Below are 14,483 nucleotides of genomic sequence, written 5' to 3'. Positions count from 1 at the left end.
TTTAAACACATTTATGAACCTACAATAATTCAAAATGTACCCATTCATGCAAGATACAATTTTGATTTCAAGATTAAAGATTGAATCCCTGTATTATCTCTTTAACTGCTTAGATTTTCTTCATTTATCCAACAGTCTTTCTCTGATGAGTCATGTTTACAGTGTCCTTAGTATTGCCAAAGACTTTAGGTGACCAACAGCTTAGCACCCCTCCTTCTTCTTCTTCTCTCTCTGTCTCTCTCTTTGCCTCATTTCTACCAATTCTTATTGGTCTGAAAATAGCGGAAATGTGTTATACCTGTAGCCATGGAAGCGGCAGTGAATCCCACTTAGCCATCTCGCTGGGAGGCAAAACCCTCTCATTTAGACACACACATGCAAAGGATATGCAAGCTGCCACCTGTGATTATGGTGCAGTTACATAACAAGGTTTACAGTCTGGATGTGTGAACCTTGTGATCTACTGTTCTCCAGGCTTGCGGCGCCACGGCGTCGAAGCCTTACATTATGCTGGAACCGGTACAGTACCTGTTGCTGACACAGACCGAGAGGCCCTTTAAAAGGACGCTTTGAGCTCCATTAGTTGACGTCCACGGCCAAGCACAATAGCCTGGTGATGATCACACACAGGCTATTGCAAATCACCCTCAGAAGTCTGAAATCAGAGGCTGTGAGGGAGAGCGAATAGGAGCAGAGAGAGAGAAAGAGGAAAAAAAGAGAGAGAGGGTTCCTGCACTGGTGAATCAATAGTGATAAAGCTGGGGCTGAGCCAGTAAGGCTGTATTAATGAAATGAAAAAATTAAATGAACAGGAATGGCTGCAAAGCCACTGTTCCTGCACTGATGAATCATTAGTGATAAAGCTGGGGCTGAGCCAGTAAGGCTGTATTTAGAAACTTCTCACTCTTTCAACCCCCTCCCTTACTAATTGTCATCTCTTTTAGCATTTGACTGATGACTGTCTCTCTGGAAAGACGTGAGAAAAGGGTAGCAGGCACTCAGCTCTGAGGATAATGTCGCACTTTGAAGCTGTCAAGGGTAACGGCAATGTAGTCAACAGTGGCGGTGACGGAGAAAAAGCCACAGCCTGTTCCCCAAAAACAACTGAAGGCAACAACCAGGGACACTGAAGAATTTGTCAGAGATACAGGCGTAGACACATCGAGACAATAGTCTGTGTAAACACTGAAAACAGCTCTTCCTTGGGAGTTTACCGTGTTTTCATAGACTTTAAAAGTAGAACAGTGTTAACAAATATTATAAAAGAGCTGACTAATAGAGTGATTGGCACACTTCAATTCTAATCTCTCTGACATGGGAGTCCTGGTGTGGCGAGACTGCCGTACTGTCAAACCCAAATCCTCGGGTCAAATCCTGTTGATTAGTTGTTGGTGACAAGTGTGAAAGGCATCACTCTGTACTGAGACAAAGCACCCGGCAGCATGATATATCGATACACACCCCGTGCTGCACAGCATGCATAGAATCTTTCATTATGGAAAGATTATCGCAGGATGAAAAGATACAAGAAGATTTGCCCCGGTCGTGTACAACAGTCAATATATTCTCACCTGACCCGATGCTGCAAAGTACAGGTGAATTTGATTTAGGCTGAAGGAATTACCACTCGTTACTCAGCTCTTTTGTATGAAGGACTTATCTAAGAGTAAAAGCAGAACAGATGGGCTCGAAAGGCAGAAAACTCTGGGCTGTTAATTTCATGTGAGAAGTCTTTGTGAAAGCCTTTCATCTTCATCATGTTGCTTCCATTTACTTTTGATTAGCAGCTGATCAAATACAATGGTGGATTGTCTGCTGGAGTTTTCTGAATGATACGTCTGTGCATCAAGTTGCTGTCAACTGGTAGTGCCATGATGTGGGAGGGAGGGAGAGAGACAAGAGAGAGAAAGAGAGGAGGGGAGGAGAAAAGAGAGAGAAGGAGGGAGGGAGGCTGCAAATGGCAGTTTTCTGTGACACCGGGAGGGAGGGAGGGAGAGACAGGGAGGAGAGAGAGGGAGAGAGCAAAGAAATAGTCAGTGGGAGAGAGAGAGTGTGAGTGAGAGAGAAAGAGAGAGAGAGAGAGAGAGAGAGAGAGAGAGAGAGAGAGAGAGAAAAGACCAGCAGTCCAAGTAGATCAGATTGCAAAAGATTGATAAAGAGAGCTGTTCAGTTAATAAGCAGTGAGGGAGTATTGTACAGTTTTATGGGAAATGTGAAGGGTAGACTTCATGTTAGTATAGATGAAGGATAAGCAGAAGAGCAGCTAAAGGAAATGCTTCAGAAGATGGAGATACAAAAACCTGCATTTTCACTGGGATGATCCTCGTTAAACGCTTCGTACCTATTTTGCACGTCCAGCACTGACTGACTGGCTTGGCCCAAGGTTCTGGTGCGATTTAGCCTGGTCGGAGCTGCGTTTCATCTTCACTCGCAAACTGCACCTGAAAAAAAGAAAAAGAGAGAGAGCCACAAGGGATCAAGCAAGGATGAAGAAATTCAAAGGGGGTCTGTGCCTTGTGCTGAAGATGATGGAGTGGTTTTCTCCAGTATTAGAGTAACACACAAAGAAGGAGCAGCTGCGGTGGCAGATGCGGAGAATGTCTCAGTTTGGTTAACAGGGATACTGGGAGAGAAGATAACACCTTTTACTTCTGCAGCCTGGGGGAGGACAGGTAGAAATAAAGGTAAGAGGAGGGCAAAAAAACTTCACCTCAAACTTGCAACCTGAATGTCAAATCAATATTTGTCAGATGTCACTGTCCTGTAGTGTTATAAAAGAGGCACTGGATGCCAATGTCTACTCTTAGGCATTCTCTTTGGAGCAGCAACCGTCACCCTTTTGAAATTTAAATCAGACATCTAATGTTATCAATTCATACATTTCTTTTTAAAAAACAGTTGTTCGGAAACAGTGTATGGAAATTATTTTAAATTAGAAAGAAGTGACTGATTGCATAGGATTTTTTGCAAACTAAATTAAATATGGTGACTTAACGTTTTTGTCCCCTAACTTGAAGAGAATGTATAAAAAAATTTAAAATTCTTTGACTATTCATCTGATGCAAATGTAAACACCACAACTGAAAGCTGAAAGTCATTGCCGCCTTAAGCTTTTTCTGTCTATTTTTGCACCCGAAGGATCTCATGCAGGGTTGATCACCTTTAGCCTATAGCTTAGATTTTGGAATGGCCGAGAAGGCCCTGCCTGTCAATATCAGGACGTGACATCGACAGACTCCCAGCTCCCAAAGGGTTAAAACAACAACAACAACAACAACAACAACAACAACAACAACAACAACAACAACAAAAGACAAAGACAAACCTTACAAGAAATAGGTTAAACAACAATTAAATCCTGGAGTTAACAGCCAATGACGTTTGACTCTAAAATAACGTGGGTTTTATATCTACATTGCCTTGATCCATATTACAGCCACAAGACATGAGAGGAAGAGCAGAGTGAGAGGATATAAATGCATCATATAGCATGGCAAGTTATTCAGAAACCGTGATGGTCATTACTTTTTACATTTGATGTAATGAAATAAAACAAATTAATGACAGAAATTAAATCAATTTGTTTTGTTTAAAAAAAACAGACCAAAAAGACAATATTAATGATTGGTTTTAATAATGCAACCAGTAGAATCACAAATTCAGTCAATGCAAACAAACACTTATTTCAGCATTAAAGCATCCCTTTAACTTCAACAAATACCATGATCATAAAGCCACTGGTTACCACTTAAGCACCTTTTAGGCGCCTAATTTCCTGGTAGTGTTATATCAGATAACTAACTGTAGCACCTAATTTAGCATGAGAATACTAAAGGACAGACTCGAGCAAGTATTAATGGATAAATGTGTTGCTTCAGGTACTGCACTTTTCTATCAAATCACTGATGTGAGGGTACAAAAGAGGCAGAGGATGAAGAGAATGAAGATTATGCAGCATTGCCTGACAGTTCAATGACCTCATCCTTCTTTTCATCTCAGCTAAGCTCAGTTTGATTCACTTTTATTGTTCAAAGGGGATATTTAGCATGCAGTGGGACACAGTTTATAAAATATAACACATCTACAAAAAAAGGTACAGCATCATATCATGCTCGTCCTCTTGTATGACTTAATGTATAACGTCTAGCAGCAAGCTTGTGTGCTCTAACCAACAGGTGTCGCTTAAAATTGGAAATTACAGAGTTCAGGTTTAATATGGGTGATTCAGCCTTTGTGAATGGGTACAAGTAATTAAAAAACTGCACAAATAAAGATCAAAAAAGCCCAGTGAGAAGCTCACATGTGGGAATGATCAATCAATGGGAACCAGGTGTTTGAATGGTGAAAAAGCTACAGGTGCAGCTAGCAAAAAATTTTCAAAAAAGATTTTGTTCTACTTGTATAGAATATACCAGCTGTTATAACAATGTGAGAAGGTGACTCAGTTCTTTACGAACACTTCTCTCTACATCCACCTGAGATGGCATCTCGGCACAGGGGATGGCCTACATACCGAGTCTAACAGCCTCCAGGGTTGGACATTGTCTGGTTCTAACTTATGCTGTCTTTGCCTCTTTGTCTAGAAGTTACAGCCTTTTAAATGACAAAGTGTCCCCGATTATTGCATTGAATTTGAAAACAACAAGAAAAAAGAAGCTGTGAACTAGTTTGTATAACATACTGTCAATCAGACAACATCTGTCTGTGGTGATGTGGTGTTATTTTCTATAGGAAAATACCTGTAGGTCACTTGAGACGAGATGAGTTCCGCACGGTGAGCTATAGGAAAATACAATGACACCTGAGCCTCTGCTCTTCCTTCACAATGGCCTTGGGAGGTGGGCCATGATCGTAGTGGTTGAGCTCAGTTTCCTGCATGCATGTCTTGAGATGAAGTACCCTCTCCTACCCCACCACATTGTCCCTCTCAATCCCCTCTATTATTTTGCGCATGCAATTATTCATTCTATTCATCTTAATCAGCTGCAAGCTTATCGTCTCCCCAAGTCACTTCTCTCAACTCCCTAAGAACACACACAGCTAGTCTAGGTCACAAAAGGTTATTCATGAAATTATTGGCTGTAGTGCAAATCACTTTCTGTGTCCTGTCTTATGAATCAAAGATGCATTAATGGCCTCCCTCTGAGCTGTCATTTCACGCTGTTTGTAGTACAAGTGTTTCATGGTAGTGCTGTAGAGCTCTAGGAATTAACAACTGGTATTAAAGGCCAAATCTGTGATCCCAAACAAAGAGGTCGAATCCCCATCATCAGGACTAAAAAAAAAAAAACTGATCGGAACCTGCTATCACTTCCTCAAGGACTGACACGTCTCTCGATACAAAGACTAACACTAGACAGACAGGCAGACAAACAAACAAACAGACAGATACTTCATTTATCCCTTGGGGATATTCTTATGTCACAGCTGAGAGCTGTATGATGCATTAGCAAGTATATTTAGTTGGTGTCTTTTGTTTGTTCCTGTGTAGGTTCGAACCTTTTTGTGTGAATTTGAAAAAAAGACAGACTGTGCCATTGCAGGTTCATTTACATTGTTAAAAACAGCACTAAAGCAGACATAATTAACAGAAAGTGCTTTTTTTTTTCGTCTATACAAGAAGCTGTTCAAATACATGTGAACATACACTACCTGTAATTAATATGGCTACTGATTGCCCTTTTCACTTCTAATTTATTTGAATTAAGTCAAACAAGATACATAGCTCTTCAGCTGTCACCAGCAGTAGCTTAATCTAATGTAAAATCTTTAAGCACCATGTACACTGCACATGCATCTCAAAGGCACAATCTGATTTAAAGAGCCTCCCATGTGGCTACGGCAAAGGCTTTCTGCATGGGTTGAGACTCTACGGCACTTATCTAATGACTCCAAGGACACAGGGAGGGTTTTTACTTTCATTTGACCAATTCACTGGACACCTGACACTGTACGACTACAATATGATATAGAGACTGCGCACCATCTAGGGCTGCTCGGGTCATGAGTGTTGTGTAGAGACCAAGATGTATAATGTGTAATGCTGAGAACACGTTCAGGCTCAAGATTCATCTCAATTATATAACACAGTCAGTATTGGTTGCTTTGTCATCCACCCGAGCCCACCTGTCACTCCATGGGTGAGGTTAAAGAACCATGCTTAATTAAACTGAGTAAAAATCAAGCGTTAGATCAGTTCACATGTTTAAAGATTTACATATTTGAGAGTAGAATTATTATTTTTTGCATTAACAGCTGTGCTCTTCTGGGAATGTAGTGTGATATTGTCAAAAGGCAAAAATCCTTTGGAAGTATAAAAATAGAACATAACATTTGGCTACATCAGCTACAGTACGTTTTCCTGATGTAGGTATGCGTTTGACCCCTAAGGGACAATTGTAAGATTGTGCATGAGGTAATCTGTCTGCAGATCAGGAGAACTTCCACCTGAAAGAGTGTGAGTGCAAATGGAATTAGTGTGACTGTGTGGCAGACGGCAAGGCACTCGGGATTTGGGAACGCACATGAGTGAACTGTCAAGTCTTCAGGGCCCAAATCAGGCAGGCAGACACAGAACGGATGTGGCCAGGCGATAAAAGCTGTCTGCACCCAGAGGGGCCTCGGTCCAGCTCCCTTGGGTAAAAACCCTTGACCCTGAGGCTCAACATCCAGTGCAGTGGCCAGGTTATCCGCTGCCTGGACGAGAAAATCATTTGACAGCCGTACTAACTAACATTTTGACACATACACTATGAGTTGTCGTGTGTTGTATGTCTAATCTTGTAATATTCTTGTAAGCTAAAGTTTCAGGATGTAATTACAATGAATATGTAATACAGGGCATTGCATGGGGGAGAAATCTACTCCAGTACCTACTTGTATAGAGCACCACAGGACGTTGGTATAAATTTACTGCATCCTCACAGAATGATTAATAATACTGCAAATTGTACAGAATGAGGTCAAATAAATAGAGTCCTTCTCTCTCCACCCCTGTACAGAGCATCTGGAATTGCATGTCCATGGAATCTGTGGCACAAATACAAATCCCCAAGGAGTATGTTTAAATACACACACACATACCCCTCTACTGCCCTAACAATGGGAAACTTAGAACAGACAGAAGAGAACAGCTTGTCTGTTGTGATGGCACGCTGCTGATAAACTATAAATACAACTGAGACAGGCTGAAAACTAACATGTGATAGCCTTCCCTATCACTAGTAGGCCTAAAATATGACAGCCTTCTCGTTTCATAAAACACCTAACGAGATAAAGGTAGTGACTTGCATGATGGTACGTTATTTTCATTACATAAAAACAAACATCTGTTAGATCATGTCTCCACTGCCAGCCTTCTTTAAGATTTGAAAGAGAAAAGCATAGGAAATGCCATGTGACAGAAGTGGATCTGCTGTGAGGCCAGCTCTTCACTTACCCAGCCAACATCAAAAGACATGAGGACCCTTCAGTGAGGGCCAATTGGATTTTGAGTTGTGATGTTTAAAGAGAGCAAGATGGCGAGGAGAAGGAGTGTGAAGTAACTGGAGTCACCGGTATTATACATACTAACACTATAAACCTTGTACTGGGAAATGGGACAGGAAAAAAGTGTTCTCATAAACCATAATCTCCATCTCCATTGTTCCCTATTATATATTCCTATTATATTTCTTATCAGAGATTTACAAGGGTACAAATTTATCTGAAGCTGAACTCCAGTTAGACTGACTGCGTTAGTTAATGGGAAACGTTAAAATAAAAATACACATGTCACATTAACAGAGGAATAGATGAGAAATATGTGGTAGTCATTTTTCATCCTTTAAAGGTATTGAGAGAAACTCCTGATAACGTCCGTAACGACGTCAGTCATATAATCCAAAATCTTTTTTTATTCAAATTAGAAGAACATGTAAAAAACTGTAGATGATGATGGTGAATTGGTCACAGATTGGACAGCTAATTCAGTGCAATGATCTACTAATATCAGGGGTCTTCTTTTTTGGGCCAGTAGCAAAACTATTTAGTGTTACTTATGTAACAGTGTTTTGAAATTCGGTCACTAAAAGCTTTCATGGTTGGTTATTTGGTGATGTTTCATACACAGGTATGGTGTGATTTGACCATTATGTCATAGAAAGACGCTGACATTGTTCTCCTCTCCTGACACTCTCTACAGGGACTGGATTAAAGCCCAAGGCTCCCACCCAGCTCCCTGTCTATGACTCATTAAAATGGAGCTCAGCCAGTGATCCAGCTGTGAGGGGCCTCGATCACACACTGGGACTCTAGGCCTGCCCTTCTGCTCTGACCCTGCAGCTGGAGGCGCCGCCGGGAGCATGAGTGTAGGAAGGATCAATCGCTACAGCATTGTGTCATCTGAAGAAGAGGGCCTCCGCCTCACTACCATGCATGGCATGAACGGCTTTGGCAATGGCAAGATCCACACACGCCGCAAGTGCCGCAATCGCTTTGTCAAAAAGAATGGCCAGTGCAATGTGCATTTTGCCAATATGGACGAGAAGTCGCAGCGCTACATGGCCGACATCTTCACCACATGTGTTGATATTCGCTGGCGATGGATGCTGGTAGTCTTCACTCTTGTATTTGTTGTCTCTTGGCTAGTCTTTGGCTTAGCCTTTTGGGTTATTGCTTTGTTGCATGGAGATCTGGATAACCCAGCTGGAGATGACAACTTCACTCCATGTGTCCTACAGGTCAATGGATTTGTGGCTGCCTTTCTATTCTCCATTGAAACACAGTCTACCATAGGTTACGGCTACCGCTGTGTGACTGAGGAGTGCCCAGTGGCTGTCTTCATGGTGGTCTTCCAGTCCATAGTGGGCTGCATCATTGACTGCTTTATGATTGGTGCCATCATGGCCAAGATGGCGAGGCCTAAGAAGCGAGCACAAACTCTGTTGTTTAGCCACAACGCTGTCATTGCCATGCGGGATGGAAAGCTGTGCCTCATGTGGAGGGTAGGGAACCTTCGCAAGAGCCACATTGTAGAGGCCCATGTCAGGGCACAGCTCATCAAACCTAGGATCACTGATGAAGGGGAATATATTCCTCTAGACCAGATAGACATTAATGTGGGCTTTGATAAAGGCCTGGACAGGATTTTCTTGGTTTCACCAATCACGATTCTCCATGAGATAGACGAGGAAAGCCCCCTTTTTGGGATCAGCAAACAGGACTTGGAGACAGCAGACTTTGAGATTGTCGTCATCTTGGAGGGAATGGTTGAAGCAACCGCCATGACCACGCAGGCTCGCAGCTCCTATTTAGCCTCTGAGGTCCTTTGGGGTCACCGTTTTGAGCCAGTCTTGTTTGAGGAGAAGAACCTATATAAGGTGGATTACTCTCACTTTCACAAAACCTATGAGGTGCCGTCCACCCCCCGCTGCAGTGCCAAGGACATGGTGGAGAACAAGTTCCTAGTCCCCAGCTCCAACTCCTTCTGCTATGAGAATGAGCTGGCCTTCCTAAGCCGAGATGATGAGGAGGAGGATGTAGGTGGTGGTAGCAGGGCACTTGCGAACCTCAGTCCGGACCGGAACAGCCGACATGAGTTTGAGCGCTTACAGGCCACCAGGGTGCTGGATCAAAGGTCATATCGTAGAGAATCGGAAATATGACCTCTACCCATTGACCCAGGGTCAACTTTCAAAAACTTTATCCAAGGGTAAAAATGCAGAACAATGCAAAGTGCCATAGGAAAAGCTGACTACTGTGAAAGATTGGAAAACAAAAAAGACAACAGGAAAGGGACTTAACTGGAAGGAACGGGGAAAGCAAGAGTACACAGCTTAGAAAATTGTGGTAAGGAATGTCTACAATCAAGGAAAAGGCTAGAGAAAGACCTTCTTCCTTAATGGAAACTTGAATCTTTTTTCACATGGTCATTTTGAGTTAAGAGTATTCAATGATAGTGCATCAAAAAACTATTATGACAGAACCTTATAATCAAATCTTAGGTGTAAATACATTGCTTAGATAAGTTATGTTTTGTGTGCAGTATCAGTTTCCAAAAACACCTCTAAAAAAATAAAAGTTGTTTTTTCAACTTGTTCTTGAGCACAAATAATAGTGTTATAAGGCTTCCCTTAAGCTCTCCTCGCTCCTTGCTGTGATATGCTGGACCTGCGTTCAGTGACACATTGAAAATTCGTTCACGGCAGCATTCACACGCAATGAGCCATGATAAAACATCTGACCTGTAAGCCACTGAGAACAACATAATTCAACACCTTCATTTTGGTTTTGGTGTGATCCCAAAATCTACCAACTTAGGGAGAGCAGGCAAAGTTAATTGCACTATAAGGTACAGAAAGGATTATGTTAAACAGAAATGAAATTGTTTAGAGAAACACTGTTTATAATCTCTTAATTTCTCTTACTTTAAAGCCACCAACATCATGATTTGGCTAAACTGGCCTGCACATATCATGTCACAAACATTGCTAAGTAGTCAGGTAAAACAAAACTAAAGCACAATTGGTAGACAACCAACTTAAATAAATATTTTGTAATTTCACTAACTTTATTTTTTGCAAGATACAGATTGCAATATTCATGTTTGTATTTACCAAATTAATAACTGAATAGCAGCAATTTGTAACCTCACAAAGAAAAGCACCTTACAGTGTACCTTTATTTTCACAACTTGAAATATTATCTAATAAAAGTTCAACTAAAACCTGGATATTGGTAGTCATTAGCAAGTTTCCTTCCATCTAATATGGAAATTAAGACTGTAACAAACTGGCGTAAACTGATTCCCTAATGTGTTTTTGTCCTCCTTAAAAATGAATCTATGCATATTGTTAAAAGTATTAGGGGACACAAACCCTAATGAGTTCTGTGTGAGATTAAATTATATAATGACATGGAAAAACATTAGAAAAACAAATAAAAAATGCATAAACTCAATTTCTAAGAGTAGCTGTTCTATATTATCAAACCAATTTGAAAAACGTTACATTAAATTAGTCAAAATTTCACTAATCGCCAAAACCTTTAAAATGTACACAGCAAGAATGCCAGAATGAGAAGTATTCCTGATGTATGTGTTTCAAACCACCCGACAAACATCCCTTCAAAATGCTAAATGAACAAGCATCATAAGGGCAAATGTGTCTACAACACTTTGGTTATGCTAATAAGGTCAGAATAGTCCAAAAGTATCAGCTAACTTACAGTAGCTGGCCCTAAATTTCATTTTACATCAACAGTGAGTAACTTTAACTGATCTTTATATTGTTATCAACAGAGTTCATCTCTGTTTCAAACATTACCTGCATTATAGACTAACGGCAGGGCAATTATATGGCAAATGTATCCTTTAACAGGTGAAACAAATGTGTGCAAGTAAGTTTGGCTAATAACTTATCACTTCCATTGCTGTCCAAAAAGATATATATGAGCAAAACAGCTTCATCCTTTTTCATTCCTCATGTTGATTCCTCTGGCATTTACAAACATCACATACTGTAGACAGCTAAATGCATTTTAGCAATATGGTTATACAATGAGTTAAGACACTGGACCAAGGTCTGAATGGAAGCAATAAACACTGAAGCACACCTTTCTGAATTAGTTTTAATAAATATGTACTTAATGATTCTCTTTTAATACACTGAACATGCATATTTATAATTCTTGATTCACAGATAACAAGTGAAAGGCATGATGTGAGGTGAATGACCCTACTTTATTTTTCCGTCTTTATTGTTCTTATATGTATGATTTCTCAGATTTGATACCAAAGTAATGGTGTGTAGCTCAGCCTTGAGTTTTGATGTGATTGTTCCCAAGGTAATCCTCCAAAAACAATTTAGATCTTGAAAATGGATAATCATATTCCAAAAATGTGTTTCTTTACAAATTAAAAACATGCCATTAATTACAGCAAATGCCCATTCAATCAAAGGTTAAAACCAAATCAACTAAAAGTTAAAGTTGTAGTTATAGACTCAATCATTTGCTATCACTATATAAAGTAGTTTAAGAGACAAAATTAGAATGCATGACAACTTTTTTTCTTTGGCATGAACAATAGCATTCAAAGAGTATTACCTTATTCTAGATACCTAGTCAGAGTTTATCATTCAAAGCTCAACATGTTTATGTTGTGTCACAAAATACTTTTTATCAAGTCCAGCTTATCTATTACCTCACTAAAACGTGGATGTCATGTCCCTGTGAAAAAACATTTAGTTATCTTTCACACATAAGAGATTACATATAATGAAGGAAACATATAGGAGATGGTGAAAAAGTACAACATGAAAACAAAGAGGAGAACCATAAAATGGTTGTTATTTTGGTCACAATGACTAATATTTTCCTAATAGTCATTTAACTCTAACAGTATGCTTGACTCTATGATATTTCTTGGTTATGTTGCTTTTTTAGAAAATTGAAGGATGTAGTAAAATATAAGAACTTGTTTGGCTAATAAATTAAGCGTTCTTTACCCAACCCTAAATAATTTATTATGCTCATTGCCTTCTGGGAAGGTTCTTTACACTGATGTGTGAAACCTCTGCACCTACTCACAAAATGTCAGTGGTAAATAGGAAAGTGACGCATCAACAGCTCTTATGCTGCATCACTGAAATGCATAGTTCAATCATTTCTACTGAATATTTTCTTCGGAGATTGTTTTAGCTTTGATGTTGCCCACCTGAGCCCTTCAAAAAGAAACACACACACACACACACACACACACACACACACACACACACACAAACGTTTTAGCTAAATATAAAGGTTTATAGTGTAAAAAGCATAGTAACATTATAAAAATTATAGTAGGAGCAGTCAGGCTGAACAAACCTGCTTATTTTTATACAAAATTCTTTTTGATAGAATACAGCAATCAATATGTATCTGTTTTTATCAGAGTACTACAATGAAATCACAATTGAGAGGCAAAAATATGATTCTTGTCTCAGTTTTCAATGATTTAATTTCTGTTGGTTCATTTCAGCAAAGATGCTCATGATTAAACAGGTATTTCTCTTAAAGGGATGATTGGAAAAACCTTTGACCTCTGTAGAAGTCTTCCTGTGTCCAGCAAAATGTCTACTGGGCTTTTGATTTTAATTCAAAGTCATTTAAATTATTCAAATAAAAACTAACTGTGAAAAAAACCATTGTTTTTATCTCTTTTGTTGAAAGTCTGGGCTGTATTGAAAAGTAAAATCCAATACACACCCTGGACATCCTCAAGCCTAATGAATGGATGAATTGGTAGCTGGGGTAATACATCACCATGAGGGGTGGTTTAAAATGAGATTATCAAGATTGTTGTCACCAAAGTCAGATGACTTTCTGGTCTTGGGCCAATTATTCAAGAAGGCTCATCAATTAATCACTGCGACACACAAACAACCAGTGGGGCCAGGGGCCTTTTGGCCCCACTGAACTGGGCAAGAGGCCTGCAGCTGATTTTGTCAGATCAATTCGGTAACAACACATGAGAAATCGTTATTGCTCTACTAGACCGTAATGTTTTAAAGCATTAAATGTCACTATGGACCTTTTCAACTGAAACTGTTATAGTAGGAAAAAAACAGTTTGGAAGTCAATCCGTCTGTTACATGAAATATGAATGATATGTTAGCTAATATTCTATTTTTAACATAAACACAGTACTGAAACAAAGATTTTTGATAGCGGTTGCTTAAACTTATTAAAGGACTGTAAGGCGACATTGTTTCTAAATTACAACAAGCATATCTTTGCCATTTCTGTACTGTAATTTATTGTTACTTAGAGGCCAACATACATACTAATATCAATGTGTAATAAGCTAATATTTGCCTATAATACTGGCCCAGCTGATTCATTGGTCATTCTCTACTGTTCAGTGATTTGGTTTTCAAGTATAATATAATTTGTGATTAAAATAACATTCTTAACCATCTTTTTCAAATATATAGTATACTATTAAAAATAAAAGCAGATTTGTTTGTTTGTTCCTCCAGGGCATAACAGTTGCACTGCTGCAGCCGGTTAATAACACTCCCACTCAAGACAAAATGAGAAGGATTTCATTAATATTTTTGTTAAGAATTGACACAATGCATGAAAAATGAAAAACAATCAGTTAAAGTAAAATTCTGACATAAAACACAGATATATGATCCAATGTATGGCATTTCTGTTACGGGGCCCCTGAAAGTAAAGAGTCGAAAGTGTTATGCAAGTACCCGAGCTTGCTAGTACAATGCCGTCATCAGCAGCACTGAACAAATTTTTGACTGGTGATGAATAATCCTGAACTCTTTACACGAGATCTGTGGCCATCAGTTCTTTCTAAATAATTCAGGTTGGGGTGATTAAGTCACCCACAGTGAGTGACAGATGTAGGATTAACATGCTGGCCCCTGGTTGTGCTGAGCTCAGGCGTTGGGTCTCAGCACTAACTGACACTGGGATCACAGAGGCTATGCTGGAAGCATTTGCCA

At 39.6% G+C, this 14,483-nt stretch overlaps 1 protein-coding gene across 1 annotated transcript; it reads left to right on the top strand.

Annotated features, from left to right (window-relative positions):
- The first annotated feature begins 2,120 nt into the window (after positions 1–2,120).
- On the top strand, positions 2,121–12,201 carry kcnj12a (potassium inwardly rectifying channel subfamily J member 12a). The gene is made up of 2 exons (XM_051418489.1): positions 2,121–2,684; positions 8,183–12,201. Exon 2 carries the CDS (start codon positions 8,343–8,345, stop codon positions 9,642–9,644), a length of 1,302 nt encoding a protein of 433 aa, XP_051274449.1. The 5' UTR covers positions 2,121–2,684; positions 8,183–8,342; the 3' UTR covers positions 9,645–12,201.
- The last annotated feature ends 2,282 nt before the right edge of the window (positions 12,202–14,483 follow it).

This window comes from Dicentrarchus labrax, unplaced genomic scaffold, assembly GCF_905237075.1.
Source record: "Dicentrarchus labrax unplaced genomic scaffold, dlabrax2021, whole genome shotgun sequence".
Classification (NCBI taxonomy): Eukaryota; Metazoa; Chordata; class Actinopteri; family Moronidae; genus Dicentrarchus; species Dicentrarchus labrax.
This window is presented reverse-complemented; position numbering and strand designations above follow the sequence as displayed.

Excerpts from the sequence above, each read along its gene's own strand:
- kcnj12a (XM_051418489.1), top strand. The coding sequence starts at position 8,343 with ATGAGTGTAGGAAGGATCAATCGCTACAGCATTGTGTCATCTGAAGAA.